General features: G+C 33.9%; 3 protein-coding genes and 1 non-coding gene across 8 annotated transcripts; 3 read left to right on the top strand and 1 right to left on the bottom strand.

The window, feature by feature from the left end:
• Positions 1 to 203: 203 nt before the first annotated feature.
• On the top strand, positions 204 to 1,223 carry LOC18045789 (transcription factor MYB114). The gene is made up of 3 exons (XM_006440208.2): positions 204 to 457; positions 576 to 705; positions 793 to 1,223. The coding sequence occupies exons 1-3, from the start codon at positions 298 to 300 to the stop codon at positions 1,112 to 1,114; spliced, it is 612 nt and encodes a 203-aa protein (XP_006440271.1). The 5' UTR covers positions 204 to 297; the 3' UTR covers positions 1,115 to 1,223.
• Positions 1,224 to 1,386: 163 nt separating this feature from the next.
• On the bottom strand, positions 1,387 to 8,685 carry LOC18045790 (probable glycosyltransferase At5g25310). 5 transcript variants are annotated; one of them, XM_024186902.1, is made up of 8 exons: positions 8,412 to 8,685; positions 7,475 to 7,829; positions 6,490 to 6,890; positions 6,264 to 6,394; positions 4,829 to 5,177; positions 2,642 to 3,569; positions 2,097 to 2,149; positions 1,387 to 1,658 (listed from the first exon to the last, which is right to left on the bottom strand). In XM_024186902.1, the coding sequence occupies exons 2-6, from the start codon at positions 7,506 to 7,508 to the stop codon at positions 2,880 to 2,882; spliced, it is 1,605 nt and encodes a 534-aa protein (XP_024042670.1). In that variant the 5' UTR covers positions 7,509 to 7,829; positions 8,412 to 8,685; the 3' UTR covers positions 1,387 to 1,658; positions 2,097 to 2,149; positions 2,642 to 2,879. The 5 variants fall into 5 exon arrangements, with proteins under 5 accessions (XP_024042670.1, XP_024042671.1, XP_024042673.1 ...); XM_024186903.1 differs by lacking the exon at positions 1,387 to 1,658 and having other exon boundaries at positions 1,769 to 2,149; positions 7,475 to 7,536; positions 7,644 to 7,829; XM_024186905.1 differs by lacking the exon at positions 1,387 to 1,658 and having other exon boundaries at positions 1,769 to 2,149; positions 7,475 to 7,536.
• Positions 8,686 to 16,246: 7,561 nt separating this feature from the next.
• On the top strand, positions 16,247 to 20,378 carry LOC18045791. Its single transcript, XM_006440210.2, has 10 exons — positions 16,247 to 16,643; positions 17,259 to 17,318; positions 17,447 to 17,486; positions 18,143 to 18,321; positions 18,461 to 18,499; positions 18,701 to 18,787; positions 18,979 to 19,039; positions 19,415 to 19,539; positions 19,903 to 19,994; positions 20,125 to 20,378. The coding sequence occupies exons 1-10, from the start codon at positions 16,596 to 16,598 to the stop codon at positions 20,237 to 20,239; spliced, it is 846 nt and encodes a 281-aa protein (XP_006440273.1). The 5' UTR covers positions 16,247 to 16,595; the 3' UTR covers positions 20,240 to 20,378.
• A 247-nt stretch (positions 20,379 to 20,625) lies between these two features.
• On the top strand, positions 20,626 to 20,698 carry TRNAE-CUC. The gene has a single exon. It is a non-coding gene; the product is annotated as a tRNA-Glu (tRNA).
• The last annotated feature ends 413 nt before the right edge of the window (positions 20,699 to 21,111 follow it).

Raw genomic sequence — 21,111 nt, forward strand, 5'->3', positions numbered from 1 at the left:
ATTTATTCGATTTGGTCATTTAATCTCAACTTGACATTCACGCTAATTTTAACTGGTAGTTGGAGGCTTGGGGGTTCCATTTAATTTGCTTCGGCATTTCCCTCAAGAAGGGTAGACGCATAGATTCTGCTGACGCTTCAATGCCCGTAGCCACATAAACTCTCTATTTATTAAGGAACAGGACCCTCTCTTAAATTTCAATTGGGTGTCTCACTAATCAATTTTCTCCCTCACTCTCACTCTCACTCACTCAATCACTTTTGCTTTTTCCCTGTGTGCTTTGCATTTTCCCTCGATATGGCACCCACCAAGAGCAATAATAATAATAATAATAATGATGCGTCTGGTAAGAATGTGGTGAACAGAGGAGCTTGGACTGCTGAGGAAGATAGAAAGCTGACCGAGTATATCGAAATTCACGGTGCAAAAAGATGGAAAAATGTTGCTACTGAATCAGGTTCGTTACATTTACATTTGCAGTGGCATTTCCAGCCTTAATTTGCTTGGAGCTGAGAAAGAATCAATAATTTTTTGTAACGGGGCTGGCTGGTTTCATTTGTCTATGAATTATGCAGGCTTGAATCGATGTGGGAAGAGTTGCAGATTGAGATGGTTGAATTATTTGAGACCGAATATCAAACGAGGCAACATTTCTGACGACGAAGAGGACTTGATCCTCAGGCTCCATAAATTACTGGGCAGCAGGTACCGTCCTTTTTTTTATTTTTAAGATTAATATTAAGCAAGCAAGCGGAGGGTACGGTGATTGATTGACGTTGTTTCTGCAAACAGATGGTCTTTGATTGCGGGGAGACTTCCAGGACGAACAGATAATGAAATTAAGAACTACTGGAATTCTCATTTGAGCAAGAAAATAAATCACAAGCAGAAAACACCGCAGCAGCCTCAGCAGCCTGCAACTACACGACTAACAGTTCCTGAAAACACCTCGGAGATTGCTCCCGTAAATGATGAGGGTGGCAGGCAAATTGCAAACTCGGAAGTCAATCTTGATTTCGATTTTTCTACTGAGGGGCTCTGTGGTTTGGACTGGGTAAATAAATTTCTTCAACTGGATGATGATCATCTTTGGCTCACTGATCAACAGAGATGAGCACTTTGTCCATAAATGTTTTCTCCTTCAAAGAGATCACTTTTATTATTGCTCAATAATTTTAGGGATCCTCTTATGGGTCCACTGACTATTCATGTGAGAGACCCACTAATTATTCATGTAAGAGGATTATAAATTACATACATATAACTTCACATTAGCCTAATTTTAGACACCCTGTTGCTGCCTGTTCCATTTATTAGTACACAGTCAGCCCGAGTCAGAGATATTTTAATTTTTTGAACAAAAATATTGGAGTTTGTTTGAACAATAACCCGAACAATGAATGACTAGAGAAAATTTTGAAAAAAAAAAAATTAAACTAAGTACTTTGTAGCAGAAAAGGTAGAAAGAAATATAAGAAAATGTGAGCTTCATTGCCGCTTCAAACAACTTCATAGTGTCAGCCTTTCTCCGTTCGCGAGCGTTAATGTTACCGACCGAGTACTGGCAAATTGACGTAAATATTTTTACGACTAGTCCGTTCCACAACATCGTAGATTCTTTATTTTATTTAACGCTCCAAAAAAAATCTTCAAAAGTTCTAATGAAAAAATAACCACACAATTACAAAAATTTCGATAAGAATTTGTGATATTAAATAAATATTTATGATAATTAGATAAGTCATACCAAATAAATATTTAACGCATGTTTGATGTTGGGATAAATAAAGTCGATGGTGTGCAGGAATTAGTGTGTAGCCGGTTTAAGTTCTCATACCTCTTTCTCTGAACCAAAACATCAAATATAGCCGTAGAATCCATAACAGCAGATTGTGCCTTAACATCTCTCTAATTGCTACTACTCACATGTAAAGTCTAAGAATCAACGCACACAAAGGTTGTGCCTTAACATCTCTCTAATTGCTACTACTCACATGTAAAGTCTAAGAATCAACGCATACAAAGGTATCTTGTTACGTTCCCTACACAAGTGTACAGTAAAAATACACTAAAAAAAATACGTTAAAAAAAATCACCTGCATTGATTGTTATGTGAAAATACAAAGGCTGTGCCGTTGTGATCCATAAACTGAAAAGAAAACACCAAGATTGTAATCGTCAATGAATGGGACAACAATATTATGCAGGAAAAAAATGCATGTACTGTATGTCTAAATATTTAATAGACTTGTCCATAATACATGATGCCATTTAATAGAAAATGACTAATTTTTTTCTTGTTAACACAACACGGGGTTTAATGGAAGTACAATGGCAATTAGAGACAAAGGTACAGTCAATTATAGTAATCCCCAATTTCATCATGGAACAAAGGCACAACTGAAACTGTACATTTAACCACAAATGAATTTGTAAAAAAATACTATATAATGTTCAAGTGCAGTGATTGCCAGATTTCTCAGTATCAAGATGCGGGGTCAATACGAATGGTGACCAAAAACTACTGGGAAACAAATCATGAACAAGCTGACCAGTTGGATCATCTCCCATTTAAGAAATAATCAATGCATTAAAAGAAGACTCACATAATTGTAAATGCAATCTATTTATTACATTGTACCTGGGTCATGAATGCATATTCCGGCATCACCATTTTTTTCATAGCTCTGTTCCTGCCGTCGGTACCAAGCACATGGATGCTAAAGCACCAAACCATCACTGAGGCGACAAATTTTGTGGTTTCCCACAACAATCACAATTACTATGCTTTTGATTAATTTTCATTCATTTCAGCTTTTCAATGGTACCTATATAAAGTACTATGTAATAATATCCACTCTTAAGTAAACCAACAAGATTTACTGTGATTGGGGATCCTGAATCTGGTTCAATCTATTAAACCAAATTGAGTGCAGCACCATGTGAAACAAATCATATTTGATTGGCACAGGGTGCCAAACAAAATGCTTTTGAACCATCTTTACATTAACTTGCATCTCAAGATATTTTCTCAGCGGGATTGCCAGGAGAATCTCCTTTAGTTTGGGAATATCCTTCTCCGGTATCACCACAGAGAATGCACTCCAATCCAATACTTCGCTGAAAGGTAGAACAAAATTATCTGCAATAATGACTGGAACACATTCATAATATATGGCCTCTACAATCCGAGGACTGTTAACTTCATACCCCATTGGACATATACAATACCTACTTGATTTCATGTGTTGAATATATGACATCTCTTTAGACACAAGATGAGGCAGACGACGATAAATTTTCATGTCCTCATCATCTTTCCAATACTTAAGAAGTATAGGTCGGACCCTGCCATGCATATATCCAGCAAAGAAGGCAAGGATTGGACGCTGAGATACTCTATTTCCACCACCTATATGCCTTTGAGGTTTCTTGGGAAACTTTATCGTGGTTTCCGGCAGGGAAACATCTTTACCAGCCACGAAAATGCCTTCGGATAGGTCAGCATTGCATAGAACTTTTATGGCATTTTCCTTAAGTTCTGTGTGTGCAACCGTCGTGTAAGGGCCCTGCAAATGTTAAATTAGAACAGAGAAAAATTAGAAAGCGAATGCACTCAAACTGACCAGAATAAATTTATATCCTCAGATGTTCCACAATGTTGCTGATATGCTCACTTGAAGCTACTCAGGAGTTGATGATTGCTACTATTGGCATGTCAAATCAAAATTTGATATGAAAAAGGAGAATTTGGCCAAGTAGTTTTATTAATGCCAATGGTTGTTCTCTGAAAAAACAAATGCTATTATCTCTAAAAAGTAATGCGTTAAATGTGCTTGTGTCCAACTGCATGTATGTGGATGTGCCAGAAAGACCTTGAAGGAATTTCAATAAAGAAGTTGCTAATTCAATTCGGCTCAGATTCCACAAATTCTTCAAATCAAACCCAAATATAATTTATATATGACACTGTAATAATGTTGAAGGCCTTGATAGAGAATGGGAATCATCTCATAGCACAAACTTGTCTTTCCAAAAACTTAATTCAAATGCAGAAACTGAAAGCTTTTTTCATTGCTATCACTTAAAATCAGATAAAACAGTGTATTGGAAGGAATATAACAAGCACATACAGTATCGAATGAAAATGAATGTCTACTGAAATAGATGGCTCTTGGCTCTTGCATTCTTAACCAAATGAAGGTATTTGATCAAATCAAGAAAATGATGCCTGCTATTAGTTTTCTGATTGAGAACCAATAAAGAGAAAAGAAAGGAGAGAAAGATATAGAGGAAATTAAGAGACAATATCATGATCATTTCCCAATAATTAGTAATTATCAAAGTCTTCGTCCAAGTTCTACTCAAAACTGAAAAGCCTTATTGATAGTGGCCTAGGTCCTATACAGAAGAATATGAAAACCAGAATTCTTCTTATAATAAGAAACATACATAATCATATGCAACATAAGAAAACTACTTTTGGAAAATAAGAAAATTACTTTTGGAAAAATAAAGAACAAAACCTCATGCAGCTTAAAAAGGAAAAACAAGAATAACTCCTAGATAAGCCTAACTCATCCTACATCATTCTGGAAGTGGCTGCATTTTGGTTTCAATGTTTCATTGGGGATGATATGCTTATCTCATTTTAATGACATGCAAATTTCAACTAGACATACTGTGCTTGTTTCAATATTTCAGCCAGTTTTCAACCACGGATGTATATTTAGTGACAGAAATCAGAAGTTCTCTTGTAACTAAGCATTAATCAAATTAATTTGGCTGATTCAAATATCTATGCAGAAAGGAGAACAGAATAATTTACCCAATCATGGCAAGCAACAAAAAAATGATCCGACCCATGCGTGCGATTCCAAAAGGGATACTTTGCGGCAATCATGTTCACATAGTCCCTCAAAAAATTTGTCAACGGTTTCATACTATGTGAGTTAGGCACATAAAGAGCCAATTGTAATTGGCGTACACTGTACGGAAGATAAAATAAGTGAGCCTTTTCTGGGTCTTCTGTAACAAAGTGCTTGTTTCCTCTCATTAACTTCATAAACCATCCTTCAGAAGCGTAAATACCTCTAAGATAAGGATGATGAAAAATAGGTCTCTTTCCATTACTGTAAATGTATACCCTAAGCGTCATTTCCATCAACTCATAGCTCCTGCAAATCAAGGCAAAAGTATGGTTTTAGATATTAAGATTTATTCAAGTTAAGGAAAACAGCGGCACCAGAATGATTTAGTGATAAACATATGAACTGAATGCCCAGTGAATTTGCTTAGGAAAATTTACAAGAGAACTCTCCATCTGAAGAAGAAAAGAAGGCATTGAGAAACTTTGTAAGAAGTAACAACAATTAAGCCTCTGTGGCAAACAAAAGGTACTGATCAGGAATTATTTTATTTCTAAATGGAACATATGCTGGAAAACTATTTGCAATGCAGGTTCATCCAATCCTTAGTAATCAAGATCTATCTCTCTGCCTAGTGTCTTTTGGAGTCTTAGTCATCATTATGATCCCACCTACGAACCATTACATCAATATGTCTTCTTTGCAGATGCCCAACCAATTTATGCTGTTGAAACAAAACTTCAATCAGGGTGCTGTTCATTATGATCCCACCTACAAAACATTACTGATTTAGGCTAGCTCCAAACTGCTAAATATCGGAAACCACTTATTGGTAAATAGGTGAATATTCAATAATCTTAAAAGATCTTGAATGGTAACACAATTCCTAGAGAATGTTGTTTTCCTTTATGATTAAGTTTCTCTGAAAATACCCATCTCAATCCACAATAGTTGTTCCAGACGATTGCATAAATATATGATGGCAACATGAAGTTTAAGCCGAGATGCCACAGGAACCCCCCTCTGATATTTTATAACAAATGAAAAAGTCTGCCTTCTTTCTGATAATTCCTCTGTCATGGCCAAAGGAAATTTGTCCTTAATTACCAATCCTGCATCTTCTTCACCTTTAATACATTTTTGAGTTTCTCATGAAAAAAAAAATTACCAATCCTGCATCCTAACACCGTAAAATTATAGGGCATAATACTCTCATTTGAAACTATGATAACTGTTAAACGCAAGCTCGATAGCAAAATTTATCTTTATTTCTAATCCAGTCATGAATATTTAGATCAGAAGGCATAGCATTCCATAGAGCAGAAACTACTGTAAACAAAAAAACAAACATAATGAATTTAAAAAAAAAAGGCTGATCTAATTAATAAATTATACCTTTTGAAGACAGAAATATTCCGAAATAGAGGAACATACAGTTCAGCATCTTCAGTAATGATTGGAGCATGGTCAATCTCCTTTTTAGCAAACAAAAGTGCTTCAATAGGTGTCAACGTCCAAATGTATCTCTGAATTTTAGGTGACATAGCATGGATATTACTGGTCATAGCTCTGGTTTATCATAATAAACTAGAAAACAAAAAGAAACTGAAAAAAGTTTTACCTGTAAAGACAAGGTTGGTGATCTAGGAGGAGGAGGAGGAGGCGTGGGTATGACCTTTGACTTATCATCTGTCTTCCATCTTTTACCGTTAGAATCTCCTGCTCTTCCCTCTACAGGAACTGATTGCATCACTTCAATTGAAGAATTCTGTGAAATGATGGAATTAGCTGGAAGGTGTTGAATTCTGTAAATCCTTGGCTCCTGAAGTGTCTCACTAAGCTGACTAGGCCGCATAGAACCGTTCAAGGAATTATATGAAGAAACTGTTAAAGGATGGGAGAGAAACCACAAGTGAAGAAGAGCAGCCGCAACTGTTGTCATGGCCCCAGCAAAAATCAATTTTCTAGAATTCATTCTGAGCCGCACACACCACAGGAATAGTTCTTTCATCAGGAATAACGCTGCATGTCACGAAATATTATCATTTCTCTGGAGTGGAAGATTTCAACCTCACCAATCATACAAACAGAGATGTTAGGATGCAAAGAGAAGTGCCAATCGTCATGTCATCCCAATGATGTAATAGGAATCAAAGATTCTAAAGCCTAAGAAAACCAAGCCAAAAACACAACTTTTTGGCCTGAAACTTAACTCACTGAAAAGCTTCAAGTCCACAAACAGTAATAGGCAGCTTTAGATTGAAGGCTTCAAGCCAAAAATTAATACATAGTTAAATAATCTGTGATATTCAAATAAACAGATAGAAACAGCAACAGTCTTCAATTATATTATTAGAAAACAGTAAATCCTCTTCAGGTCTGTGCCAGAACAAGAGAGACATACTAGCCTGACATGAAAGAAAAAAGTTTAATTTAAGGCAGATAAGCATGGACAACCCACATATTTATCACAGAAAGAAAAGGAAAGGGAAAATGTTCAAAAGCAAGAAAGATAGCCTACTAGCTTTATTCATTTCATGCTAAACAATTTAAGTTTACAATCTGAAACCATATGCACTAATTTTTTACTAGTAGGGAATGCTTACATTGTGAATTCCTAGACCTGTGTTTCTTCTGCATATGAAGCAATTCACGCACTGGAAATTATCTGAATGTTAAACGACCACATATCAAACAATCTGAGCCTCAACACAAGAAAAAGAGATGATGTGGCACCACTGAGATGCTAAAGATCGAGTTTGCCTCAACTATTACCACCAACATCCAACCATAAAGCTGCTCGTGCCATTTTTAACTCTACCACTTGGACTCGAAATTTTTAAGTGATAAGAAGTAGAAAGTTTGTTACACCGATCATGACATTCACAATATCAAGAGGCATGTGTTGCGGTCCGTGCAATAATCAGCTGTCCATCATCCTACCAATCCAGATACATAAGCCTAGAAATATAAAGAGGCTGGCATTAATAGTTTAATACTAATGAATTTCTCATAAACTGCCATTTATTCGATCCAAATGTAATAAAACAAAATGAAAATACACGTTTAGCTCCACACTGGCTTTAGCTTACTTCACAAAATCTTTTGTAGATTGTGTGAGGAACCACGTTCAAAAGATAGGTATCACATTTCGGTATGCAGCATATTTTGAAGTGCAGAATTTTGATAGCATCCATCAATTCTTAGGATTTTAATGAATAATTAAAACACAATTACCTATTTTGGCGGCACCTATATTGAGTTAATAAACTTCCAGAATAAAAACAGTTGGATTAAATTCCAAGTGTTATTTTGGAGCTAAAATTTGAGCTTCTATCAGAACTGTGGACCTCAAGGAACGCAGCACGAAATGTAAATCACCACATTATCAAGTAAATAAATAAATAAATAAAAACAATTAAACTTCAAAGAAAATTAGAATCAACATTTTACGCAAAACATAGTGATCAAAATAACTGTACATGAATGAGTAAATACTGGTAAAAGAAGAGCTGACGAATTAAGTTGAAAGTTGGATTGTACCTTGATTGAGCACGAGATGAGGTTGAAGGAATTAATGGGAAAAAAAATATTTACGAATAAGAATAATCAAAGAGACGAGACTGAAGCTAATTATAGATAACAGATCTGAAGTTCTGAACAAGGGAGCTTAACAAGTTGAAATCCGAGTGAGGGAATAACAAAATCAAAAATAGAAAGAAAAGATGGGGCAAGCCAAGGAGACGGCATTCGGTGAGACGGTAACGGCTCCGGGTAAGTCATTCAAGTATGATGATGCTTTTTGTATTCTTTTTAATTCTTTACTATTTTTTTTTTAATTTTGATAATAATAATATTTTTATATATTTATTATATTTGCTTGCTCGTATGACAATTTTAATATAAATATATAAAAATAAATAATCGACACTATCTGAATCGTTCGTTGCCTATGAAAATTTGAAGCCACCGTGGGTAAAAGTCATATTGCGCTGTCGCCGTGTGAAAACGTCACAGGTATTATGTAAAATAACAATGGGCACATCCGCATTTTATGAAATTATTAAAGCTGTCCTGTGTGTTTAGCATTGTTCAAGATCCTCCGTTCTAGTGAGTTTTCTTAGAGATGGCAAAACCCCGGGTCGGGTCTGGGTATTGCCATGACCGGACCCTGCCCGGATGCAACCAGTTCGGGTTCAGGTTCGGGCCGGATTTTAATTTGGGTACCCGAATTTTATATTTTTTAATATTTTATGTGTATATATTTTTTATTTTTTAGTAATTTTATAAATTTTAAATTTATTTCAATAAAATTTGACATGAAAATATAAACTTTAAGTGTTTAAAACTTTATATATGTATAATAAATAAGTCAAATAAATATAAAATATTTAAAATAATATATATTTTATAATTTTTTAAATAAAATCCGGGTTCCGGGTTTATCAAGTGATGCCCAATACCGACTCAGCTTCATACCCGGGCCGAGTATTACCCGGCCCGCAATGCCCGGGTACGATCCGGGTCCAGACCGAGCGGGTATTTTTGCCACCTCTAAGTTTTCTGAAGGACAAGGATATATATAAACAATTAGCTACAATATGGCAAATGCCGGTCTCCAATCTGTATGCGTTGTTACTTAATCGTAAATTTGAAAAATCAATTCTCTAGAAGTTACCCATTCAACCATTTATTAAACAAAAAAGTTCGTTGATCTTTTTGAAAATAATGGAAGCTCTGAAAAAAACTAAAAGTTGTTTTTATCTACAATTAAGATAGAAAAAAAAAATAATAAGGCGGATTGTCGAAGTAGCAGAGACGAAACAGCAGTCCATTTTGGGCATGGAAAGGGAGATCTGTGACGGTGAATTTTGATTGAAGAACAAGGGTAACAACACTACAGAGAGAGAGAACTGTGAGGGTTAGATCGGGATAAAAAGCTAGGATTTTAAAAGAGACAAGGCAAATTGCTTGAATTTTGTTTTATAATTTATTTTGTAATTTAATTGTCAATTTATTGAGAATGTGTTAAACATGTTCTTGGTTTTATAACCATAAAAGTGAATTTAAATTATTTGTTTTATAATTCATATTTTTTGAATTTAGCCCACCAAACATGTATTACATCTAGACTTGAACTATTGGAATATTTTTTTTTTAAATTTATTAAAACCCCTATTATTATTTATATTTTTACCCACAACTAAAATTACATGAAAAATATATGTATTTGATAAAACTTTCTCGTTAACTTGATTTCAACAAAAACTCTTTGCAACCATATGCAATTATATGTTCAAAATTTCAATTAAAATCTATTTACGATATGGAAAACAATACAAGTTGAGACTTTTTCGAATCCCGCAATGAGTTTTATGGCCAAGAAGATTTAATAAAGTAATTCTTGTGCAGTTGCAGTTACTATTGAGCTGACAAACTCAATAATTACTATGAGTAATTATATGAGTTCTACCCCAAACCAAAATTCTTTTATAAAGCAGGAGCTAATTTATTTACTAATCCTTCACGAATCAACAAGCAGAACGTCAACCTCTTTAAATAAACCCAATAGCTATTTTAATCAAAACAAACCACTGTCGAATTTCTTTGCTTGCTTTTTTGAGCAAACCAACAAACCCCCACCAATGTCCTTAAAATTTCGGCAAACCAGCAACTCGTGAAATATTGCAAATCAACAAACCCAGGCAGATACCAATTCAAAAGAAATCTATACAGCCATTACTCGGGCTTATAAATAACTTTTTTTTTTCTTTTTTACTATTTAGGGTTACTTTGGGAATAAGTGGAATGTTACAAAATTGTGTAAACTTTTTTTATTAATGTTTTAATGGGGTGTGTTAGGGAAAGGGGTTTTAAAAGCTTTTTTGAGGGGTCCTAATAGCTGCATTCTTACATCTAGCCTCCCAAAATGGAAATAAAAACAAGACCCTTAGGCCTCGTTTGGTATGTCAGATTGGATTGGACCGAATTAGATAAGATAGGATTATATTAGATAACATTGAATTATATATAATACTATATTGTATTTGGTGCAATGTTGGATTGGATTATTAATAACATATCTTGTGTTTGGTATGCCATGGGATTGGTTAGTAACTAATAATATGTCTTATTTATTAATTTATCAAAATTATTTTAGATTTATTTTAAAATGACATGGAATTTAATCTAACTTAAATAAATAATTATTGGTAAATTTATATAAAAAAAGCAAAATCTTCCCTTATTTTTTTATATTTTACAAAATAATATCATTATAAACTTAATAAGAATACCGGTCCATAAACGAAAAAAAAAAAATTACCAAATGTCACTAGTTGTATAGAAGAAAATATTACATATCATTAATATCAAAAGAGTGTATGACATATATACTATCATTGGATGATGACATACCAAAAAAACAAAAGTCATCATCCAAATGAATTTACAAAACAAAGAGTGCCAGCAAAAGTCATCACCCAAAGTCATCACCCAAGTGCCAGGAGGTTATCCCACAAGCCCCCTCGTTATAAGATTTTGACACAGTGTTGGATTAAATGGTGGGCTCCACCAATTTTGTACTACAATTAATTTTGGGTGCCAAACATTGTAGAGTGCTGCTAGGTATCGAGAGGAACGAGAGAAGGACGACAGAAACGATATTCTCTCCTGCTGTTTCTCCTGTCGTTCCTCTCACTCATTAAACATTAAAAAAATACAAAAAATGAATAAAAAAATGACGTGAAATCCAGCTTTCACTTTCCCCACCTTTCAGTTTCCTCTCTCTTTCACTTTCACTTTCCTCAATTCTCACGTAGGCTTTACTTTCAAGCTTCACTTTTACTTTCCTCTTCCTTAGCTTTCATTTTCCTCTCTCTCTCTCACGCAGGCTTCACTCTTCACTTTCCTCTCTCACGCAAATCACGGCCTCCCTCTCCAGCCCGAGCAACTATTCACGACCTCCTCCCTCTCCAGCCAGCAACCGATCACGGCCTCCTCCCTCTCCCCCTCTCTCGGCTCTCTCGGCAAACATTAAGTTCTTTTTGTTTTAAATTTCTGTTATGTGAAAGATCTGGCGTGGAATTTAAGCGTATTGTGGAATTTAAGTTTATTTTTTTTGGGTGTTGTTGCTGGGTCTCGTTGGAATTTAAGCAATGTAAATTTTGTTGCGGGTTATGTTATGAATTTTGTTTTATTTCAACTTTGGTGTTTATGTTGTGAATTTTGTTGCGGGTTATGTTATGGTATGCAAAATTTATTTCAAAACTATTTGTTTTAGAAATTTTAGTGGGTCTCGTTGGAATGTAAGTTTATGGAATTTAAGCAATGTAAATTTTGTTGCGGGTTATGTTATGAATTTTATTTTATTTGGTGTTTATGTTGTGAATTTTGTTGTGGGTTATATTATGAATTTTGTTTTATTTCAATACTATTTGTTTTAGAAGTTTTGTAAATTTAATTTTTATGAAACTGAATATAAATGTTAATTATTTTGTGCATAGACAACAACCAATAAAATTATTTTGTGCATAAAATTTACGGTTCTATGCACATTCCTTAAGCTTGGCCGATCTATTGCTTAAGCTTGGCCGATCATCTCTCTCCCTCACGGTTCATTTTTATGCATAAGTGAATTAAGCAATTTTCTATAACAAAATGTTTATTAAATAGTAATTATTTTGTGCATAGACAACAACCAATAAAATTCCTTCAGCAAAGGTTTCAGATCACAAAATTACATTTAATTTTACAAAATAATATTGGATTTTAGAACTTCTTCAATTATTGATTAAAAATATGTTTTTAATGTACTACCAAAAGTGCCAACCAATAAATGATGAGTTGTGAAGTTGCGAGAATTAAAACCCCAGAGAAACTAATCTTGAAAGTTAAATACAAATTACCGAAACCGGATTAAGTGAATTATAATTTCACCTTTGCCCTCTAAAGAGTTTATATTTTCACCTTTCAACAATATGCAAGGCCATAACTTAATTTCTAGCAAAACTCAGGTTAGCTATTCAACATAAATACTTGAATATTGATGGGTAAAAAAGTACAACAACCAAACAGGAAAACCAAATTAATGATAAATAAACTGCATAATGCTAACCTCCAAAGTCACAGCAAATTCATCAAGCAAAACAAAAAGTCATCTTTCCAATACTAATAAACCAGAAATACATCAGCCAAATGGTTTATTGCGAATTTAATACAAAGGATACTGGCTTTAATGTGGTAATTTACAAAAAAAAAAAAATCACAGCAGTTTGCTATGCATGCCCGCTTTCTTCAACCCAAATTCCCTAGCTTTACTAAGTTGCTCAGCATCCACTCTCAATCTTTGAAAAGCGATACTCGATATCCCTTGCTGTGTTTGCCACCTCAGTGAGTCCAATTTTGTCTTTTGCTTCTCAATCCCCCTAGAAATCTCAGCCATCTCGTCATAACGCTGGAAGCATGAGGGAGAGAGAAGCTGGTGAGGCACGCTGGAAGCCGTGAGGGAGAGAGAAGCTGGTGAGGCAAGCCGGAAGCGTGAGGGAGAGAGGAAAGCGAGGGCTGGAAATAACTTGATAAGATTTCCCTCTGCACGAAGCGATAAATCAATCTTTCTTTATTCATTCTTTTATTATTTTAATGTTTTATGTAGTGAGAGGAACGAGAAGCGAAACGGCAGGAGAGAATGCCATTTCTCTCGTTATTCTCTCGTTCCTCTCGCTCCTTAGCATTTTCCAACATTGTATTAGGATAACTTTAGAATGAAATTATCCAATCCCATCTTTTTGTACTTCAACCAAACAAGGCCTTAATGAATAATGGGGTTAACCAAAAAGTCCGGACAGGCTCCACCCATATGAATTAGACTTAGATATGGGTTGAGAAATAGGAAGCCTGCATAGATTAGACCTGGATTATAATCTTTTAATTTATAAATATAAAAATATATTAAATTAAAAATCAAAATATTAGATTAATTTTTTTGTATTAATGTTTGCAATTTATTATTTTGTGTTACTAATATCAAACCAGGGCTTTTTATCATATAAATAAAAAATATATCAAATAAAAAACTCAAAATATTATATTAATATATTTTTTTAATATTAGTATTTGTGATTTATTATGTTGTATTATTAATATTTTGTGTATTAAATTTTTATTCTATTATGTATTAAATAATTATCTTTAATTTAATTTTTTTACTTTATTAAAAATTTATTTCAGAATAAGTAATGATATAATCACAAACTCTTGTACAAACTGATCTGGCATGATAAAATTTATTGAATTAAATATCTCTTGGCCCACATGATTTATTTTCATTATTTTGTATTTTCATTCAACTAATGAATTAATGCCACATTAATTTGTACAAAATAAATTTATATAAAAGTTTGTGACTGTATTATCACTCTTTCAAAATTAATGAAGGTCGAAACTCAATGCTCTTGATTTGGTCTGTTTAAATTTGAATGGACTTTTAAAAGGTCTACACTTATGCTGCGTTTACTTTTTGGATTGGAGTGGGAATCCTGAGGAGTGGGAATCCTTGGATTAGGAGTGTGGAGTGGGAGTGGGAGTAGGGTGTTTACTTAGACTAAATGAAAGTATGGATTGTCAATCAGAATCCTAATTATTTGTTTACTTTGTCTTGGATTGGGAGTAAATTGTTTTAAATTATAATTTTATCCTTATGTACAGAATTATAATTTATAATTAAAAAATTAATAAAAAATATTTGGAAAATAAAATAAATATTTTATTATATTTCTAAATTAATAATAATTACTAATATTCTTAATTATGTAAATCATAATTTTTTATTAATTTTAATTTAAATTATTAATAATAGCAACACAAATGAAATATTATTATTGATAAGATAGTACAAAATTAATATTTTTTTAGAATAAAATATTTATTATTATTAATTGAATAAATAATTAATATTTATTAAAATTAATTTTTAATATTATTAATTTAAATATAATATTTATTTATTTTTATTTTATTAAATTTTAATAAAATAAATATGATATAATTATTATTTTTAATAAATATAATATTATTTATTTTATTAAATATTATATTATTTATTTAATTATAGGGATAAAATGAGAAGAAGGGGGAGTGGATTCCCACTCCCACCTCCTCCCATGGGAGTGGGAATCCCACTCCCCACTCTAAAATTGAATGGGACCCATGGATTCTCACTCCCACTCCCCCCTTTTTTAAAGTAAATAAACACTGGAGTGGGAGGAATCTACACTCCACACTCCAACTCCAGAAAATAAACACTACGTTATTCTCAATAACTTGAGCCTGGACCTAAATTTAGATTTGAAAAACCCGAGCCCTTAATTTAAGGACCCTAACCCTCAAGATAGTACAACTTTTTAGTCGCGCTCTAGCCAAAGTAAAACTTAATGCATGTGGGGGAGATCATGTTCAGTGGCTACAATTGTGCGGTGGTTAAGGAAGGAAGGAAGAAAAATAAAAAAAACTTTTCGAACGGATCCAATTAAACAGATGTAAAGTAGAATATTAATAAAACAATGTATTATTTTTATTTCATCTAAGCTCGAAGTTAGGCATGTCAGCAACGACTTCTAAAATCTAATAGCATATTTTGACCAATCTTATTTTACCGATCTTAAATTTTAAATTAATATTATTTATTTATTATAATTATTTTTTAATAAAATATAATTGAAATTAAATTTTTTTCTTAAATTCTTAATATATTAACTTCTCATTTCTCACGTCGCTCTAGTTTTTTATTTGATTCACAATTTAAATCAAATATTAACTAATAATTTATTTCTAAATTAAAATTAAGCAAAATTATATATTATCACACGAAAACAAAACTAATACCATCAATAACAATGAAATATATCACTTGTTCATAAAGTTTAATAAAACTCAATATTAAAACTCACCATATATTAGTGGAGATGGTAGATTCGGATAGATATGAAAATAGATGGTGGTGATTTGATGATGATAGTGAAGATACCATAAATAAAGTAACGGGAGTAATAGTTATGATAGAGAGAATAAAATAAAATAAAATATTTTTAATTTTAATAAAAATAATTTCAAAAATAATAAGATACATTCAAAAGTAGGATATTAATAAAATAATTTGAGGGGACAAAATATCACTACTCAAAATCTAAACAATGCCTTTGTTAGAGCCCGCTTTGTAAGATGCTCCAGCTATGAACTACGAAAACGAAAACTAGCATTGACGACTGATATGAGCCGAACACGTCCACATTTGTCATGTTTACCAATAGTATAATGCCACGTCCTACAAATGCCACATGTAATCTTCTCCCAATATCACACGGCAAATAAGTATACAAAAACCAGAACCCAGAATTTAAACCCGAATTGACTAGAAGAGTCATTCTAAAAGAATACCAGTCCAGTGAAACCCTCTGAGAAATCATCATTTGTTAGGGTCATTTCAGTCACTGAGATTAGATCTTCTTTATTCAATCTTTCTCCACTTCATAAACCACAGGTAAGAAAACGTATAACGAAAAGAAGAATTAACGTTTATGAAAATCAATGTTTTTGATCTGATCAAATAAATGAATACATCAACGTGAGTGTCCGAGATCTCAATGGCGAATTGACGATCCTTGAAGTCGAACGACGTCGTTTCTTCCTTCTCGGTTCCTTCAAAAGCTACAATCCTCTGCGTCTCTCGTTATGGCTGCACCGTTTTTCTCGACGCCTTTTCAACCTTACGTTTACCAGGTACTCGCTCTCTTCACAATTATGTTTAATTGTTTTTAAAAAAAATATTTCGTCAATTTCTGTTTGTTTGCTGAGAAATTGAGTTCTATTTACTTAATGTTCGTGACTAAAACGGGCATTGATTGAATTAAAGAGGCGTTATTGGATATTTTGTCAGAATTGCCGTCTCAAATTACTTTGGCGTTTGATCCATTTTGCTTTACCCGCGAAATTGAAGATCGTGGCTGCTAGTTTTTCAGCTAGGGTTTAGTTTTCGTGCACTAGTTAATGGACATTTTAGGTTTGTGTACATATTGTTGCATTTTGGCATATTTCTAACGTTTGTTAATTGTTTTATGTATCTAGGCAATTACAAACAAATCTTTAAAGCTAATTGGAAGTTACAAATAATCTATTCTTGATTCACCTATGTAATATTTAGGCTGCTTGCTGTATGTTATAATGGATTTTAGTTGTTGTCCTTAGGCTAAGTTCATTTTTGTTCCTTGTATGATTATGGTTCAATCCATGGAGCTTCTATGCTTACATATCCCTGGTTAGAGGAATAATTGAAGTTTTGTCGGTTTTGTTGATATTCTAAACGCGGAGTAATTTATGAGCTATATTTTACTGCAGAGTCCACAAGATGCAGTAATACCATTTCAGATTTTGGGTGGTGAAGCTCAGGTTGTTCAGGTACTTATGATAACCTCTCAGAATATTTCATGTTTTCTTTCGTTTATTTTACTGATTCCTTCTCTTGTTCCTTACTTTTTTATCTGCTACTCAAATACATTTTTCTTATATTGGTCTTGCATTGACAGATAATGTTGAAGCCACAAGAAAAGGTTGTTGCTCGGCCTGGTAAGTTTGCTGGCATTGGGTTTCTTATATCATTTTATTCTTGTTGGATAGTGAAATACATGTACAGGACAGATTTTGGATCATGTAGCTTATCTCTTTGCAATGTTCATATGTAATGTAATCACAGTCAATAGTCATACACCTGTCTTCCGAAGTCAGCATTTTGGTCTGTCCATTACACATACATTAATTTTTTTGACGCAGTGATCTGCTTTATGCTTGATCAATGCTCTTCCATTTTATGTCTCTGGGTCGTCTCATCTTGTCTTGCCTTTACACCCTTTTGCTAGTTGGGTATGCACCATCATCCTCCTGGCTTCAGTCTGTTATTCATTATTTGGTATAAGTTACCTTCACTGGCTAGGAAAATTTACTTAACACTCCTTGAAAATGTTGCTTGACTGGAAATTAGTTTGCCATTGGACCCTTGTAATAGGGACTTCTTGCAATGGATATTTACGTGCTTGCCGCTTGGCATGAGGATTTTGCCATAATGTTGAAGTAAAGACATGGGGATTGCTTCATAAAATAGACAATGTTGCCAAAGGCCATGTCCATGATACATGCAGTTCAATTTATGAATTTTGAATTGTAAGACTTGTCTTCTTCAGTTATACAGTGATGACTGGTTGAACTGAGAGACGAATAAATTTCAGGTTCCATGTGCTTCATGTCTGGGTCAATGGAAATGGAGAACATTTACATCCCTGAAAATGAAGTAGGTATGTGGCAATGGCTTTTTGGCAAGACCATCACTAGTGTAGTTCTTCGCAATCCTGGTCCAAGTGATGGATTTGTTGGCATTGCTGCACCTTCTCTTGCAAGGATTCTCCCGGTTTGTACTTTACATCATGCCGAATTTCTGCAATTTTTACATTTCCTGCATATGTGAACTTAACCCATGCTCCTGAAATGGTGTTTGATAAGACTAACTATAGCATATGGTTTTTGTTTGATTCCCTTTCATTTTACAGATTGATTTAGCTATGTTTGGTGGAGAGCTTTTATGTCAGGTATACCCAACTTGTTCACTTTAGTTGTTTCCCTGTTCGACTAAGAGTTTATTTAGTATTCTTCTAGTTGTTGTTACTAAATTTGGATATCTTGTAGCTGCCTGCTGCCGCATTGTTTAGAATTTATTTTTGTGGTAGAATATTACCTTTTTCTTATTTCACTAGCCGGACTTTTATCTGATTTTGTTAAATTGTTTATAGCCAGATGCATTTTTGTGCTCCGTCAATGATGTGAAAGTTAGTAATACTCTTGATCAGAGGGTACGCAATGTCATTGGTGGTATAGAGGTAAGTCGAGAATAACTGTCAGTTTTCCTCTGTGTGTGTGTGTGTGTGTGTGTGTTCACATGCCATGTGTGAGCTATTTGATTGCCTTCTCTGCTCCTCTAAGCAAATTGTTTTGCCGATTTCAATTTTCTCCCTTTTATTTTCTACTTTCAAGGCTTAATATATATTAGTTTACTTTAATGGGATTGTAGGGATTTCTGAGACAGAAGCTAACTGGCCAGGGGCTTGCATTCATTCTTGCTGGGGGATCTGGTATGTGTCTTTTGCGTTTACACTTGAAGATAAATTTTTCATGGCCAAGAATGAATTGAAACTGAACATAAATCAGGTTTTAAGCATTTCCTTGCCAGGAATATGTATTGGCCACTTGGTTCTAGGCAATGCTTGTGTACCTGGCTCTGTGTATTTATAACTCAATCACTAAATTTGTTTCTCCAAGCTCATTTCTTGGCCAAATAAGAGATTTTTTGTTCCCCTCTATCATACTTCTCCTTCTAACTGTTTAATTCTATAATAGTGTACTCTTTGATTATAGGTTGCCACTTCTGCTATATAATTTGCTAACATTCCTGGATTTATTACCATTTAGACTAATCATAGAAGCATTATCTGTTTCCAATTTGCTAGTTGTGCAGAAAAATCTGGAGGTGGGTGAGGTAATTACTGTTGATGTGTCTTGCATTGTTGCTGTTACTTCCTCAGTCAATGTCCAAATCAAATACAATGGACCCATTCGAAGGGCGGTCTTTGGCGTAAGTTGCTCCTATTACTAAGTTTCCTTGTCTCTGTTGACCTTGTTAAAGATTCTTGGTACTTGTGGATTGAAACCATTTAATTCTGATGAGATTGTTGGCTGAACAGTGAGTCTAGTGTTTGTAGGACATTGTGAGCTATGTGTGTGGAGTCCCGTAACAATTGTGGCTGCTTTTAAAGGAACAAATATTTAGTTTTGTGTAAGGACTTTGAAGATGAGTGCAGCTTATTCCAGCTTTATAAGACATTCCAAAGTCCTGTTCATTGGAGCCACTTGTCTTTTGAGGGTCCTACATTCATGATTTTGTGTATACATCGTTGTTTTTCAGACCCTTATGTTTACAACTATGGTGAAATTGCAGGGTGACAATTTAGTGACGGCAGTTGTAACAGGACCAGGCATTGTCTTCATCCAAAGTTTGCCTTTTCACCGACTTTCTCAGCGCATAGCTAGGTAATTTCTTCTTGCAGCATAGTAAAGAATTTCTTCCCACCTTTGAATTAGATTTTCACTTCCTTTGTTTTGCTTACCAAACAGTAATTTCGTGAGGTGTTAGTAAAATGAATGGTTTTATGCTTTGCAGGGCAGTTACATCTCCAAACATGAGAGAAAATCCAAAATTCTTCGTTCAGATTGCTATTTTCTTTTTTCTTGCATATGTGGTGATTGTATCTTCATTAATCTTGACCGACGTATGAACCGTAATTTTCTTTTCCTCCTTTTAAGGAACCCATAGTATAGTTTGTGTCATTTGTTGTTGATCTGCGATTCAAAATAACCTTAATATTTTCAGTTAAATGGAAACAAATGGTTACGAATTGGTTGTCTGGATTTTAATCATCTGTTGATATTTTATCCTCCAAATAAAGTCCTGAAGATGATGAAATTTGGGCAAATTTGTGTTTCTGCGATTCATAACTTTGAATTTTGTTAAAGGGAACAGTAGGATTCCGATCAGTCAAACTTTGCTGTCCGTGAGGACCATAAGCGTTGAGTCGGGTGATGAACTCGAGGTTCCTGGTCATTGTGGGGGGGAAGAGCAGGCTTTTAATATAATTTATCTAATTTGGGAGTCCACAGCAAATCCGTTGTAGTCTAGTCGGTTAGGATATTCGGCTCTCACCCGAAAGACCCGGGTTCGATTCCCGGCAACGGAATTTAACTTTTTATTGAGAAATGATTGAACCACGTTTCATACTACCGTGCAGGGATGTGCAACTTTTGGGGAAAACATGTTGTGAATTGATGATTTACATTCTAACAAGCATTTATTTCTTTTTAATTTGGAGACGCTATCCTGTAATTAAAGCTTAACCATTTACTACAGTCAGGACAACACAAATCAATATTTTTTAAACAGAATAATATTTTACAATCTCCTTAATTTATCTCATCAGCCTTCATTCTTCAATTAATCTTACAACAAATTTTAAAATTACATAAAATACTCATATACTCAAGCCTGAATTCTTGAACAAACTTTCCACAATCCATTATAATCTCTCCCTCTCTCTGTGTGAGAGTGTGTGTGTGTTGCTAATTTTATAAGAGAAATTTCCAAGCCTTTTAT

Source organism: Citrus clementina, unplaced genomic scaffold (genome assembly GCF_000493195.1).
Source record: "Citrus clementina cultivar Clemenules unplaced genomic scaffold, Citrus_clementina_v1.0 scaffold_3, whole genome shotgun sequence".
NCBI classification, from domain to species: Eukaryota; Viridiplantae; Streptophyta; class Magnoliopsida; order Sapindales; family Rutaceae; genus Citrus; species Citrus x clementina.